General features: G+C 37.9%; 1 protein-coding gene across 1 annotated transcript; it reads left to right on the top strand.

Annotated features, from left to right (window-relative positions):
- The first annotated feature begins 9,997 nt into the window (after window positions 1-9,997).
- On the top strand, window positions 9,998-15,667 carry LOC121952596 (lathosterol oxidase-like). The gene is made up of 5 exons (XM_042499368.1): window positions 9,998-10,044; window positions 11,162-11,379; window positions 12,836-12,968; window positions 13,049-13,149; window positions 14,609-15,667. Exons 2-5 carry the CDS (start codon window positions 11,170-11,172, stop codon window positions 15,071-15,073), a joined length of 909 nt encoding a protein of 302 aa, XP_042355302.1. The 5' UTR covers window positions 9,998-10,044; window positions 11,162-11,169; the 3' UTR covers window positions 15,074-15,667.
- Window positions 15,668-16,303: the final 636 nt, after the last annotated feature.

The raw sequence follows: 16,303 nt of genomic DNA, 5'->3' as shown, positions 1-16,303 counted from the left end.
GACTCTGTGGCAAACAATTGTTTATGATGCTTACATGTTTTGTTCATCAAGATGATGTTCACAAATGCGCACCACTTTTATGATTTGTCATTTGAGTGTAAATGCAATCACCAGAGGTAAAAAGCTAACAGTAGGCTATCAGTGACCCACACCATGGTTTCATGACTTTGATGATGTTCTGTAGTCTCATTTCGCCACTTGTTAGCAACTGCCATTTTTAAGAAACATAAAACCTGCAGTTCACAGTGGTGTATTTACTAGTGTATTTTATGTCATGGAACAAAACATGAAAGTCTCTTGAGCTTGTGTTAACCACAGACCTTATTTCAGGCATCTAACCAAAAACCCATTTAAAAAACCCATTGACTTTGAGTCGAGGGCACCGGAAATGCTAAAATGTTAACTAATTTTAGGGTTTTAGGACTCATTCCCAGGGCCCTCCAAAAGATATAGCATAACCTCACTGCTGACATAAATAAGTGGAAAAATGACAACAAGTCTGCAGCCATGCTGTGACTCTGGAAGGCTGTGGTTGGCCAAAGGCTTATGTCAACCTGCTGGTGGCACAAGAGAAAAAGTAAAGACCAAAGTCAGAAAGACTGAGCCTCTGTTTGAATTCAGTGTGCAGAATGTCTCATCTTTTCTGTTCTTTTTTCTGTTAACTTGAAATATATTCCTTCCTATCAAGTAGCTTCATTGTTGTGCATGTGTGGACGCTTGTAAAATAGTATATTTTCAGGGACAGCATGCGTAGGCTACTGTTTCATATTCTGTGTTGTCATGTAGGAGGATGTGAATAAAAGCTAATAGCCCCAACAGTGGTAACTGCATGCTCCCAGTGTTTGGACATCACGTTATCCGTGCAAACACAAACTGAACGCAAACATACACCCCAGAGCAGTTGGGAGCCTGCTGGCAGATGATCCAGCTGTGCCTCTGACATTGATTCAGCTAATGATGCCTCATTCATTATATGTTTCTTTATATCCTCCTTCACACATATTTTTTTCCTTGATTTTTTGACATCCTCCCACTTAAGACACAAGTAAGAGTGGAACAAACAAAGACAAATGACAAACTTCTACATCACTGTTTGATTATAAGTCTGTTAGGTCAAGTCAGATAAAAAAAAAACACATTAAACTCTATTCAAGAGCAATTACAAATAATACACTGTGTTACTTTTCAAATATAAAAATTAGCTTCAGATGAATCATAGTTGCATTCTGTTTTTGCAGACATCCAAGTTTTATGACTCATTACTGGGGCAATCTTTACACATACCACAGACCGCCACATCCTGGCTTCTATACCTTGACTTCTTTTTGGCGGAATCCAAATATCCCAAATTCTGCATTTGCAGAGTTGTGTAAAAGGAAAACTTTACTAACTATAACTGTTATGGCTAATGCAAGAGAACTGCACATATCAAAGTTTCCAGTTTCCAGTTATGAACTGTTCAGAAAAATTCAGGGTCATGAATTTTAATTAATCTCCGTGCCCAGTGGTGGCATTGTCGGCAGCCAGAATTGGGCCAGTTTATTTGGCCCGATTCAGTCTCAACCAAGAAGGGCAACAGGATGCAGCCTGACTTATTTCTTCTGTTGTGATGAGTTTTGGCCGATGCTGGGCCAGGTCATTTTGGTTTTGGGTGAAAACATTTCAGGAATTGACACTTAAAGTCCCATCTCATAGTGTATTTCAGCTCCATTGCTGACTTGACATGATGACGGTGACCACATGATAGTTCTTATAATAAAAGCTTGTAAAGGCTCGGTCTAAGGGTACGCTCGGATTCAGCCGTCCCCTCTATGTGGGGCATCTGCAGTCTGCTACGGGCATCAAATGATGTGTATCAAATGAGGTGAAGAGCTCTCTGTGTGTTGCACTTAATAGCTGAATTATCTGCAGTATGGAGAAAATACTCTAAAATATAGACCGTGGAGAGAAAATGTATCCTCAAAGTTTACTGGAAAGTAAAGAAAAGTTGAGTCAGCATTTTAATTGAGGCCAAGATGAGTCTGAACCAAAGTGGATTTGAAAACGGGAAAGTTCTAAGGCACCAGAAAAGTTGCATCTTAGACCCCAATCCTGCACTGATTCAAACTCTAGAGAGAAACTAAAAGTAAAAGTATTTCCTGCGCTTGCCTAGGTGTCTTGTGTATGCATCACAGAGGTTATTAGCCCACAGTCTGGGGTTGTTGCCTTTGAATCATTAAGTAAAGGGTGAGTGTTTGAAGCGCCTTGATATAATGATCCTTGGCAACTCTGAGAGTTCAAAGTAAATTGGCAAGGGTAAAAAAGGCTTTTCTGCCACTGAACAAAATAGAGAAATCAGCCAGCTATGTTTAATAGAATTTTCATCAGTGCTCAACCAGTCTCTCAAATGGGTTATCTAAGATAATGGCTGCACGGGTTCATTACCTCCTTGTCAAATTAAATTTCTTTTTCTCCTCAAGGGGGATTGGGTAGTGATTACAGATCTAACCAAAAGAAGGCTCTAACTTTCACTCTGTAAAACTGGTGAAAGGCCGCAATGACAGCAAAATTAGTCTGTTTCATCTTAAGACCTTTGTTGTACGCTGACCCGTTCGCGTCACAAAGAGAGTGGGTGTTCAATGTGGCAGCGCCAATGACTGGCTTTGTTTGCCCATTTGTTTCTTTTCTTTGTGTGACTCTTGTTTCTCATAAGTGACGGCATTTTGTGAAAATGGGGTATGATGTATGAGGCAACTATTTACTTAAATAAAACAAAATCAGCAGGTGACACATTGCTGTAGGGCTTAATGGATTCTTATTCATTGTTTTGTGTTTTGTTTTTTTGAAGAAGGAAATTAAAATGTTAAATGGTCCGTAGAGAACACAGACTCTAAACTCAACAGAAAATACATACTGAAAATGTACATTTAATGGCGGTATCTCTTAGTGCATTTTAATAATTGAGTGTGAAGTAGTTGTGTATAGTATGAAGCAAATACAAATCTTTATAGTACACTGTTTGTCCAGGTAGTATAACTTTACAGTGTCATACTGACAGGAAATGATACAATCAATTGAACTGCAATTTTAGACATCCATTGCAGATTTAACTTAGAAAAAGAGAGAGCAAGTATGAGACATGCAGGGCGGAGGCATTTTTTTTACACTTAACTCAACCCTTTTCAGTTGTCCTTTGACCACATTACTGGAGTAAAAATGGAGTTTAATATTTGAGGATTTCAAGTTTTGCATTATACCTTGCTGCAGGAGGCTGAGTCTTAATATAAAGTGCACATAAAAAAAGAAAAGTATGTCCATTTTGTAAGGACTATGACCTTTTATACTGCAGTTGTATCAATTGAAAGCATTAAGCAGAGGTTTTCATTTTGCAAGCATAAACCACTCTATAGTAACATTGTTCTCTCAGGTGCTTTTAATTTCAGTTGGTATTTTGTTGGCAAAGCATTTAAAAAGCAATAAAAAAAGACTGCAGTCCGAGGCACCTTTACTGACAAAACAAAAGTGAAAGGTTCGCTTGTTCATTTTGTACTAAAAACAAAAACAAAAAAAACAAAAACACCAACATATTTTGGCTACAAACTGGTCTTTAAAATTTGGGGGAAATACAAAGCAAAGCGAATGAAGCAGCTTAGAACCACCTCCCAAAAAAAATTCCTTTTACCCCTCTTTGAGGAAGAATTACATCAGACTGCCTTTCAGGATGTGCAGGATCTACAAATAGACAGCTTCAAAGAGATGGAGGTGCCACCTGTGTGATGAGCGAACTTTAATCATCAAAGTGGAAGGGGTGGAGCATGTTGTGTCCAGAAGGCAATTTGCATTTTAATATGTTTTAAGTTGTTTGATTCAACAGTGTGTGGATATTTTGAGGAGCCAAATCTCATGGCTCACTGGAGAGTTCACTAACTGATAATAGTCTGCAAAATATTCACACTGATGAGGGCTTATGATGCCTTCAAGTGGGGTCGTGTATTGGTCATCTGTACGACCTACTGTTGATTCATAGCATTATTTATGGAAATATCGATCTGACAAGATCATATGGGAGCCTATGAAAATTAAAACTGACACCTGAATCCTGAACTGTTCCCTGAATTCAGGGAACCTTAAATGAGTCATCATTTTCATGTTGATTGTCAGTCTCCTAGCAACAGTGATCTTGCGACATTAACTTAAAAGATTGATGAAACTGCAGCAAAATTGAATTGCAATTCTGTGCAGAAATAGTGAACATGCTTTGACAAAATGATAATATGTTTGCTTTGGATTTGGTGGTTTGTTCTGGCATTTTTAACATCACCTAGTTGTCCAATTTGCTGTTAATTCAGCTTCAAACCAAAGTTCTCATATGTCCTATTATAAACTGTTACCTGAACATCTCATGTGACATCAGAAAATAGGCCTCCAAATTGTGCTTTTTGTCACATAAATCCATTCATGGCAGAAGAAAATTAAGTTTGCAGTATTCATACACCATGATCTAATTTCACAGTTAATTCTCATTCCATGAAATTTTATGAGACTGTGTTATTTATGAGCAGATGCATCCACAGCCCCAAACTGACTAAACAACAGCAGCTGTGGCCCGCACCATCCAAACCCAAAGAGGAGGTGAAGTGCTTCTCATTGCTGGCTGGCTTTGGATGCAGGATCTCTAAACCCACTAATCTTTTGACCAGGGTGACCAAGAATCCTGCCCAATTTTGTTAATGAGCACCCGATTATGTATCGTCTCGTTTACAAGTCTCTGGTGGCAGGTCTGAACTGTGGACGGTGTGATGTGTGTGTGTGTGTGTGTGTGTGTTGGCCTGTATCTCATACTCAGTGGTGCTGCTGAGAAAGCACTATAACGTGTCAATATAAAATATGTGGATGTCAATGTGGGAGCAGCTGAAAAAGTGTGTTTGATTAGTGTTTCTGGGCAACATTAATTTCTGTTTATTTGAGCTTTCGTGAAGTAAATAAAGGTATTATCAGCAAAATTCACGAGAAGTGCTTTAAATAAAAGTAATGATTGCACAGTAAAATGTTGTTTGTCACTTCTCTAGGATTTTAGATTAAAATTAACGCTGTATTAATGTGTATGTTGCAATTTGCTTCTGTAGATGTTAATTTTAACTCCTTTGTATGCTATTGGATATCATAGTCTATAAGATCCCCATATTTTTGTAGCTGTTCTATGAAAATTACGTATCTCTAAAAAAGTCGACTATTTGTGTGCTCAGAAAAACAACCCTGTTTTAAATGTGATGATGCATTTTCCAGCTGACCTAGTAACACTTTATCCTTCAGTTTATCTCAAAATTCAAAATCAAAACATCCGGTAATAGAGGGTTTTTTCCGGAAAGGAAGGAGGATGACAAAAATCTTAATATGAAGGCTGTCTCACAAATATAGTGGAGTGAAAAGCACAGTGTTTGTCTCTGCGCTGTAGAGAGCATACTCAAATAAAGTGAAAGTACCTCAAATTTAGGCAGAGTGAGAGGGATTTGTTGGTTGCGGTTTGTAAACACAGTTCAAAGTTGGCCCCTTCTTGGCTTAATAGCACCTGTCAGATGCGTTTGATCCACTGATTGAAAAAATAATGGTCATGGTTACCAAGACACCCATTGGTTTGTGGACTCCCATTTTAAAGCCTCGAGTTCAGTATTTTGGCCGTCGCCATCCGTCACCCAAGTGGCCATGTGAGGAACTGCAGTTTTTTGGCACTTCTGTGTTGGCTTCATTTTTTAGCCCTGGACATTGCAGCTTGGTGCTTGTGATCTGGCATCTAGTTGTTATGCATTTTTACAGAGTCCCGCCCTCACACCCTGCACACTGTTATTGCCCAAAAGGCTTCACACCACTGCCCAAAGGCTGATGCACAGAAATGTCCCAAACACAGCAAATTAGGAAAATACAAACAGAGAGTAGGGTCTCTGCAGATACAGATACTACCATACACTTGAGTGTGTACATTTTCGTACAGGAAAATCCAACTTACTCTGTCTTTAGGTATAGTACTTGAGTAAATGTACTTTACTTTACATTCTAACACTGCCCAGATCTTTGAACAATACATTACGTGGTGAGCTTTAAGAAGATCAGCGAGGTTGTAAAATAAACAGCAGTTAAGCCAGATTATTGAAATCACTTTATTTGGAGGTGAAACCATAAATGAGGGCACAAGTGGCTAATGTGAGGATTTCTTTACATCCCATCCGATCTCTCTAAATGTCACTTTTCTTGTCTCCTCAGATTTCTTTTTATCATGGCTGTGTTCCCAGATCTCAGCAACCAATTTGGTGAGCACAATGTTTTCACTATATGTCATATAGATGTTTATTATTATTTAAATAACCCCCTTAGGTTTATGTATAATTGTCAAAAAGGTAAGGTTATATTCATCTTAAGCGCATCAACCCACTGACAAGATAATCAAATATATGACGGAGTCAGAAGTTGAGCAGTCACAGCGTCTCCACTTGTGACAAGTTTCTCCAGTTTTTGATTACATTTCCCAAAGTGACACATCCACTGTTGTTGCCTACTGAGGAGATGATGAGCAGCAGGTTATCTGGGGCTCAGCATGAGGGTTGCCTCTCTGCAGATATCCTGATTGGTTGATGTGTGTCTGCACACGGAGGGAGATGCCTTCACAGCCTGTTAAACAGATCCATGCTCCGACAAAACACCAACTTTCTTCTAAAGTAGAGACGCTTCCAGACAAGCCTCTGCAAACAAACACTCTGTTAAAAGAAGAGAGCTCCTTTAGTCATACATACAACTGTTGCATTCAGTGCGCAAATAAACTGATATAATCAGCTGAAGCAGGTGATACCTACTGCAAAATAAATGAATTATATTACATTTTGCTTTACACGTTTCCTCTAAAAAACGCATTTCTCTTCATTGAGCTGGATTGCATTCAGTTTAAGAGCATAATGCTACAGTTCCTGTTTACACTTGAGGTTTTACTTTTCTTGTTTTATAATTTCATTCCCATATTTAGTACAGGTTGGCTGCGGCTCAGGAGGTAGAGCAGATCGTCCACTAACCACAGGGTTGGCAGTCCGACCCCGAGCTCCTCCTGCCCAAATGTCAAAATGTCCTTAGGCTAAACATTAAACCTCTATTTGCGTCTGATGGTCAGGCAGCACCTTGCATGGTAGCTTGCTGCCATCAGAGTGTACAATGGGTAAATAAGCAGCATATTGTAAAACACTTAGGATAAAAGTGTCCTATAAATTCAGCCATTTAATCTCTGAATTGGACATTCATACAAGTGTTGGGCATATGCATGAACAGAGGAAGTCATATTTATGAATATAAGACAGCTTTATGTCGATAAACATAAAGTGTGGCCATCTGCTGTCCGTACAGCACAAGTGAAGCAGTAGATAAGAGCTTGATGTTTAAAGGCCAGCAGCCTGCTGCATGTCATGCTAATGAAAATTTGGAAACTTGATCACTGCCAGTAGCTAGAGCAAGCCAGTTTGTGTCAGAGTAGAAATAATTCACATGTGGCTGTTCTGGCCTTAAAAGCCATATAACAATAATTTCATTTAGTACAGCATGCAAGTTTCTGAAATATTGTTGAATATGTGCAAATTTTCAAGTTTTTGGTACTTTTAGTGTCCTTGACCTTATTTTATGTTTTTAGTGAAGTAAATTAGCAATCTGTGGAGAAACTGTTGACTTTGTAGCAGTGAATGAATTTTAGAATAGCAGCTACTAAAACCAAGATTGTCACATTTCTTTTTTTTTTTTCTAGTTTAGTTTAGTTTTTTATTTGTTATGTGGATCATGTTACTCCCCTAACTCTACTCAGGCTGGCAAAACTTAGCTCAGTGATGTAATGCTTGGAGCAGAAACAACTAATTTCCATTTGGTTTTTATGTTATTGAGGTAGATGCTCAATTTTCCGCGGAGAATATCTCAAAACTTCAGTACATTAAATTAAAAGTTTCCTCATGGCTTGATACCACTAGCAACAATGGAGAGAGTGCAGTTTTTATCATTTTGGTGAATTGACCCATAATAAAGTGCAGCATTCAATGAATTAATAAAATATTAATGATTTCTATCTGTGATTTCATCATCTTTTCTTCATATTGTTTTTTATATTTAACTTTTCATATAAATCTTGAATCTTTTCTTCAAGGTCAAATTAAAAGTCCATGTTTTTTTCTATTGCTTGCACTGGGTAATATGCTGTTTTTTATTACTGAATAAGAGAATGGGCAGCGTACAATTATAAAAAACAGATGAGAAAAAAGAGGGGACAAGAGTGGAGTAAGCTACTGCATAAAGGATTCAGTTGACTACAAACCTGCAGTGCCTGAGTTTTGTAACATTGGTTTTGTTTAAATGTGAGTGACCTCTCTAACTTATAAAAAATATAGTCCAAGTGTCTAAAGGTGCTTCTTAAGAAATGGGAATAAATTATAGTACCAACTGGCGCTCCCCAAACTCTTAAGTAGGACACGACTTCTGAAAGTGAACAGAGGATCAAAACATTGTTAATTACAGGGCTTTAAGTTCATTCAGGTGGCGAGTGAAGAAGTTTTATTTAAAATGTTTGGTAGTCCCTGTTGGTATTGAAAATATTGTATTGAAAATGGATCAGAAAGAAGACTGGTAGTGGCTTCGATTTAACAGTGAGGAATAAAAAGAATCAACTGGATGAAGAAAGAAAGTAACAAGAGCTTTTCTTCAAACATCGACGAAAATAGCTTCTTACAGAAGGACTACATAATTTAAAAGCTTCTTTTGGTGGCTTATTGATGTTATTGACATGTAATGTATAAAAACAATGCACCACTGTAACCTACAGGACAAAGCAGTGAGTACATTCTGGATATGAAGAAATGACTAACAGCACAATGGAGTTGGACTGATATGACCTTATCAAATCACTCTTATAAACCTTTACCTGTTAAAGTTGTGAGTTTTATGACGGGCTATAACATTTCCTAGTTTTAATATTCCCACAATAGGTTATTCATATAATTTAATATATGATATTATATTGTGTCTAATAGCCTATCGGATTTATATCTGTTTTTGATTCACTAGCCTCCAGCTGTAACACTATAATGTTCATGTATGACACAGAGCCTATAGTCACCTATAATGCAGTACAGTGAATCAAGCAATGCTCCCTCTTCTACCTTAGAGCACTGGCGACACCTTGTGGATGTTTGGATGTCATTTTCACAGCAGAATAGAAGTAATTTGTGTTTTCTGACATTATATAATAATAAATCTGTGCTGTGTCAAAAATCTAGTGGTTTGCCTGTATGACAAACTTCATTCAGAAATCTTGCAAGGTTATTTTTGCCTGGCTGAATTGCTACAATACACTATACACATGGCTTAATTTAGCACTTATTCTATTAAAAGGCTGTTCTGGAAAATTCAGCTTTCATGTTGTTTTAAATAAGAGGTTCTGTTATGAAATTATTTTGCCTACAAGTTATGCAGCCTACAGCAAAACTGATAGTGCAAGTAGTGCCTCAACCATTATGAGAAGGGGGAAACAACAATGTTGGGTGTATTAGAAGATGCCGAATTGAAGGGTGAGTCTGAAAGTTTAGTGTGATCTCGGGAGTTTTTTTCCACGATATAGATGACATTAGGTAAAAAGGAGAAAACTTTAAATTCTTACGTTTTGTAAAGGAAGTTTGGTTACATGCTAGAATGCAGCATGTTATGGCACGTTTTAGCTTCTCCCAATGTTAAATTGTTTGGTATAAATATTGTATTGTTACATTACGAAGCATGAAACAATACTTATTGAACAATCTGGGGGCGTTTCGGTCCCTGCTGCAGCTGTGGCCGGACCTTTAAGGGCAGCAGCGCTGTTTCTGTAGCACCATGATCAGATCCTCCAATTGGCCAATCGGAAATCATAACAGTCCTGCCGTGATGAGAAGCTACGCGCTCATTGGATATCCTCTGTGTGACGTGAGCGGTGACTCGGCTCTGATTGGTCGCTCGCTCACGTTTAGTTAAGTACAGATCCCTCCACTGTTGTACTGGGATACGAGCAACCTACACAAGGTACGATACAATTTTATATTAATAACATAGTGCCGCTCTGTTATTTGTGCAGCTCAGTTATTTGCCATTGATATCATGTGATGCAGCCTTTGGTGTTTGTTGATGGATATAGCAATAATATTCACATTTTCGTGAAGCTGTCACACATACATAACATAAAATCTGTCCGGAAGTTACATAAATGTGACACCGAATTAACGGATGGAAACTAAAAATCCATGTTTTATGCATATGTGTTTCGTAAAAGTTTATTAGGGGCAAACAAAAAAAAAGGACCAAAAAAGTTGGTAGTCTATTGTGTTGATATTGGTATAGTCAGGATCTGGCCTCTTTCCAGAGATCAGAGGGCAAAATCCCGATGTCCAGCCCATCAGCAAAATAACTTATTATTTTATTAATAATAACATATTTACATATACAGCCACTTTCTGTCTACTACTGTAATGGCTTATTCTGTCTACAACAATTGTTAAAAGGACATGTCACGACTTTTGTTGAGTAGAAAATAATATCTTGGATAAAGAAAGAGTGCAACGCAGTTGTGTGCCACTCGTGTGTCATTCATTCAGTTAATTGCTCACGTATACTTTTATTAAAAGTAAAATATTTGCAGTGTTAATGATTTCTTGTCTTCATGACATTAACAGTGTAAATGTGGCAAATCTAATGAAGACATTCATTTTTGACCTCAGAAACAGCAGCTTTACAGAAATAAAATCCTAACTCTAACTCCACTCAGTGTATTTCCTCCAGTGCTTTCAGCCTCATTTTACTAACATATTAATACACATTGTATAGGATTTCAGCTATCATACTGTCAACCATTTATGAACACTACCACACTTGTAATGGGTAATTTTTAGGTTGTTGTTCACAAATAACACTACTAATAAGAAGTTATTAAACATTACTTTAAACCATGTTTTAATTGTAAATGCCAAAAAGGAGAGCAAGGGGTTTGAGGTGTTACCTTAAAAATGTATCAAAGGATTAATATGAGAGATGACAGGTAACAGCAGGGCTTCTGGGAAATGAAGTGTAGCTTTAATTATGTGTCCTTACTGTCCGTGATATTCGAATATCAGCTTAGAGTCTGTCTCTTTTCCACACTTTACAGATTCAACCATGGATCTTGTGCTGAACGTTGCTGACTATTATGTCCTCACCCCGTATGTGTACCCTGTGTCGTGGCCTGAGGACGGCGCCCTGCGGCAGATTATCAGCCTGTTGGTGCTGACCAACCTCGGGGCTGCAGTCCTGTACCTGGGCCTGGGAGCCATCAGCTACTTCTTCATCTTTGACCACAATCTGATGAAACACCCGCACTTCTTAGAGGTATGAAGCCTTTAACTCGTGTATTTGATGACTGGGAACATCTGCAGAATGCATTTAAATGTAGTCAAATCAAATTTTTGTCTTGGTGATGTTGGATTGAATAATTGTGTGCTAATATGGACTCAAAGAATCAATTGCATGATTTTTTAAAAATGTTGGATGCTATTGTATTTTAACCAGGGTCCCTGCAGATCCTTAAAAAGTCTTTTAAAAGTAATTAAATGAATCAATCTAAAAATAAGGCTTTAATTGGTCTTAAAATGTCTTGACTTAATTTTTTAGTGCTAAGACATAAAAGGTACAATTTTATGAATCTTTTTTTCTGACAATGCATTGTTAAATCTCAAAGTAATGGGTAACTTAAAAAGAAAATTCACAGAATACCACTTGCACTGCTTGCACCCAAAAGTTATATTTTACATTAAATATTTAAATACTTAAATATTTTTCTGAGTGGCCTTGAAAAGTTGTGAAAAGTCTTATATTCCACTTGCTGTAGGCTGTTAACTCTGTTTACAGTAGTTTATGTTGCTATGTTCACCCCTCATGGTTTCATTAGGACCATAAAAGCCTGACAAACATATTTTTTGTGTTGGTGATTGTTATAAAGGCCTTAAATATGCTTTAAATGAACTAGTTATATATATATACTATTAGATGCTGTTACCTGACCTGAATGGCCACACACCTGGCCAAAGTTACATAACTTGTAGGACAGTTATTGATTTCATTCATTGGATCGATATAAGCGTTTTAATGACAGCAGGGGGACTAATAACTAGCCAATCAGTGCCACAGGCGGGACTAATGCTGTGGAAGCTTTTGTCTTTTTACAGAGACATCATGTCTTCTCAATGTTGCTTGACATCGTAGCTTGTTTTTACTTTGCTTCGGGCTGCGCTTAAACCCCCTGCAAAATCAGTATTTTGGCACTGCTACACATCAGTTTGGACTTAAAATGATGTTAGATTTAAGCCGATTTGTGGGTTTCCAGTGATTGGTAGGGAAAATCAAATTCCCACCCCTACCAAAATCAGTGAACCAGATAGGACCAAACAGAGTGAAACCAGTTGACAGTTCTGTCTGATATCAGTCAGGCAAGCATCACTTTTAAGGTATTAGCCTGACATTATTCTGTATTTGTCTTTATTGTCAACCAATCCTGCAAAAAACAGGCAAAATAATTGTAAATCAGCCGTGGTCTCAATAGTTTCTGATTTTCCAGACACTCAGTCAGCCTCCTTCAGCTGTTCAACATTCATTCCAGATGAATTAAACCAAACAAATCCAATCACACAGCCGCCAGATTCAGCTATGATTATCACATGAAATTTCAGTGTGCATACTAATTGTCACCAGAAATCTATTTGCATGCTCTCTGTGTCTTTATATGTTGATACATTCCCTCTTTCTTCCAGTATAATCAGCTATCTTATTGTTTATTTTTTAAATTTAGAATCAGGTTCAGAGGGAGATCAAATATGCGATGACTTCTCTCCCTTGGATCAGCATCCCAACAGTGGCACTGTTTTTCGCTGAAGTTCGAGGATACAGCAAACTGTATGATAACGTCAACGAGTCTCCGCTGGGTAAGTTGAAGACTGACCTCACTGAGCTTTCAGTAGTTTTGTTAAAGCTCTTGGTGCTGACGCGGTCTGCGTGCTTTCAGGTTGGCCTGGGCTCTTCCTGAGTATGATCTCCTTCCTTTTCTTTACTGACATGTGCATCTACTGGATTCATCGGTTCTTACATCATAAGCTTATTTACAAGGTGAGTCCAACAGTGGCTTTCTCTTTTTTTTTTTTTTAGGGCTAAATATTAATTTGTATTCTGTCATTAAGTCCTTAATATTAGGAAATGAAAGATAAACAACAGCGAAGTCAAGCAATCTTTACTGCTGCTCCCAGCACCCATTGACCCTCATCTCTGGAGCTCTCGCCCACAAACTATCCGTGATATTGATTCTCTCCCCACTTTCAAATACCACCTCAAGACACACCTTTTTAACTTAGACTTAGTTTTTTAGATTTTAACTGTATATTGATTTATTTATGTCCTGATTTTTTGTTGTCTTTATTATTGTTGTATCTGTTAGGGTACAATGAATGTCCTGAAAGATGCCCATTAATCAAATGTATTATTATTATTATTATTATTATTATTATTATTATTATTACTTATTGTCATTATTATTATTATTATTATTATTAGTGGTAGTAGTAGTAGTAGTAGTAGTAGTAGTAGTAATATTGCATCTCTTCTTATCTCCATTATTCATCCAGTCCTCTATAGAAGAGCCTTCATCAGGCCCAAAGCATCAGGCTGACCCTACATAAACCCGCAGTTTCTGTCCCAAGCTTGAGGCAAATCTGCACCACAGCAGCAGTTTTGGGCCTGAGCCCGATTGAAAGCCCCTAAATTTGTTCTGTAAAAGAAAAATGCCTCAGAGCCAGCAACAGTCGTGCCTGGAGGCATTATGTTTTTAGGTTATCCGTCTATCCCATTCTCATGAACACAATACCTCGAGAAAACTTTGAGTTTTTGTTTTGGTTTTTTTTTAATTTGGCATAGACGTCTACTTGGACTCAAGAATGAAACTATTAGATTTTGGTTGTCAAAGGTCACTGTGAACTCACATCCATCTCATTCTTGTGAATGCAATATCTAAGGAACGTCTTGAGGGAATTTTCTACAAATTTGGCAGAAACTTCCACTTTTAGTCAAGAATGAACTTATTACATGTTGGTAGCCAAAGGTCAAGGTCACTGTGACCTTGTGTCTGTCTCATTCTCATGAACTCAATTTCTCAAAAAAATCACTTGAGGAAATCTTTTCAAATTTGGCACAAATGTCCACTTGGACTCAAAGTTGAACTGAATAGATTTTAGTGGTTGAAGGTCTTTGACCTCATGGTCATCCCATTCTCATGAACGCAATATCTCAGGAACACCTTGAGGGATTTTTCTCAGATTTGGCACCGACGTCCACTTGGACTCAAAGATGAACTGGTACAAATGTGGTGCTTCTCTGTCTCACCTGATCGGGCTCAGGCAGACAATCAAAGCTCTGTTCTGTAGTGTCTTTACCAATGTCACCATTTGACACTTTTTTATAACTACCATAAATGAGTTGAAATCATAGAAAAGTGTCAGGTAAATCACAGTTACCATGATTTTTAGAGAAAGCAATAACATTTTCTCTGACTACTTTGCTTTTTTCTTCCCACCAGCTGTTTCACAAACCCCACCACTTGTGGAAAATTCCCACTCCCTTTGCCAGCCACGCCTTTCATCCAGTTGACGGCTTCATGCAGGGACTCCCGTACCACATCTACCCCTTTCTCTTCCCCCTCCACAAGGTACTCTACTTGGCCCTCTACATTTTCGTCAACATCTGGACCATCTCGATCCACGACGGTGACTATCGCGTCCCTAGCGCTCTGACGGGTGCCATCAACGGCTCGGCTCACCACACCGACCACCACCTGTTCTTTGAATACAATTACGGTCAATACTTCACTCTGTGGGACCGCCTTGGAGGCTCCTACAGGCACCCGTCGGCTCTGATGGGGAAAGGTCCCCACGATCTGATCCGTAAACTTGAAGCAGAGGGGAAGTTTGGAGATGACAGAGTGAAGAGTAAAGGGCAAGTGAACGGACATGCTCAGAGAGGAGTCACATGTAAGGAGGAGTAACAGTAGGGAAGGTTAAATTCTGAAAGTGAAATCTATTTTTGTAAAGACTGTGTGCAACACCCACTTTCAGCTGTAATAATTGAGTTTTGCACTTGCCAAATATGCTGTTGTGAGATTTTAAATGCAAGTTAATAAGGTGCAGGATGGCTAACTCTGGATTTACCCAATTAGAGGCAAGCTTTTGGATCGCTGCATTTTTGATACACCAATCAAGCCAGTTGGCCTAATTCATTTGCAGTGCTTATAAGTGAAGCAAAAGGTGATAAAGTTTCAATATGCTGCTCAGGAGTTTTTACTTTTTGCAGACCTAAAACAGAGCCGAGAGACTTAAGGAGTATCAAAAGGCTGGAGCTGCTACACTGTCAGTGAATGACACTAATAGTGAAGTTTGACATAATTATTAGAAACTGAAACCAGTGTCACAAAGACTTTTTTACTACATTTCTACATTTAACAAGTAGTTTTTTGTTGTAAGTTCAGACTGGATGTTTAACATGAAAACCAACAACTACTTCAACTGTTACTTCTGGCATTTTTCAAAAATTCTCAAAATTGTGAACATTTATATTACTTATAAAATTTAACTTTACTCTATGTCTGTTGAAATGATTGTATCATTATTGGTTTGAGAAAAAAGACCTTTCCTCCCAGTACTGTATCAATGCGTTGGTATAAAGAGAGTCAAAATACCTTTTAGAAATAAATGATAGTGCTGGATAAAAAAAAAATGCAACATACATACATAGAGATTTCTCTGTGGTTTGGTTCTATATTCATACAATAAAAATTGTTTAAAATTCATTCTTTGTAAGTAATAGTTTTACAAAAGCTAGAATACCATCTGGAGGCTGTATGCCTCCACCAACATGTTGAGTTGCAGTTTACATCAATCTCTGTCCAGACTTAATATCTATAGTGAAGACTTTAGGAATATAATGAAAAGTATTGAGAGTACTTCCTGGTGAAATGTGGATGATGCACAACAACCTTCAACCCAGCAACACAAAAGATCTGTAAAATCAGCACAGTTTTAAGGATAACACCCAAGATTAGCATCACCAATTCGGTATCTGATTAAATGTTTCCCCTTCTGTTCCTGAGATTTGATGTCAGATAATGGCCAAAAAGTATTTTGCAGAACATTATGATGCCACGGTGAAGTTGGATTTGAAATGTCATCACTTGATTACTTCATTTTAATTGGACATTTATGTGAAATTTTGTTGCAAT

This window comes from Plectropomus leopardus, chromosome 13, assembly GCF_008729295.1.
Source record: "Plectropomus leopardus isolate mb chromosome 13, YSFRI_Pleo_2.0, whole genome shotgun sequence".
NCBI lineage: Eukaryota > Metazoa > Chordata > Actinopteri > Perciformes > Serranidae > Plectropomus > Plectropomus leopardus.
The sequence above is the reverse complement of the archived record's forward strand: the minus strand, read 5'-3'. Positions and strand labels throughout refer to the sequence as shown.

What these genes read in the sequence shown, in the direction of transcription:
- LOC121952596 (XM_042499368.1), top strand. Translation starts at nt 11,170, where the DNA reads ATGGATCTTGTGCTGAACGTTGCTGACTATTATGTCCTCACCCCGTAT. An exon ending in AACACCCGCACTTCTTAGAG is followed by an intron (nt 11,380 to 12,835) that starts GTATGAAGCCTT and finishes TTTTAAATTTAG; the next exon opens with AATCAGGTTCAGAGGGAGAT. An exon ending in CGTCAACGAGTCTCCGCTGG is followed by an intron (nt 12,969 to 13,048) that starts GTAAGTTGAAGA and finishes GCGTGCTTTCAG; the next exon opens with GTTGGCCTGGGCTCTTCCTG.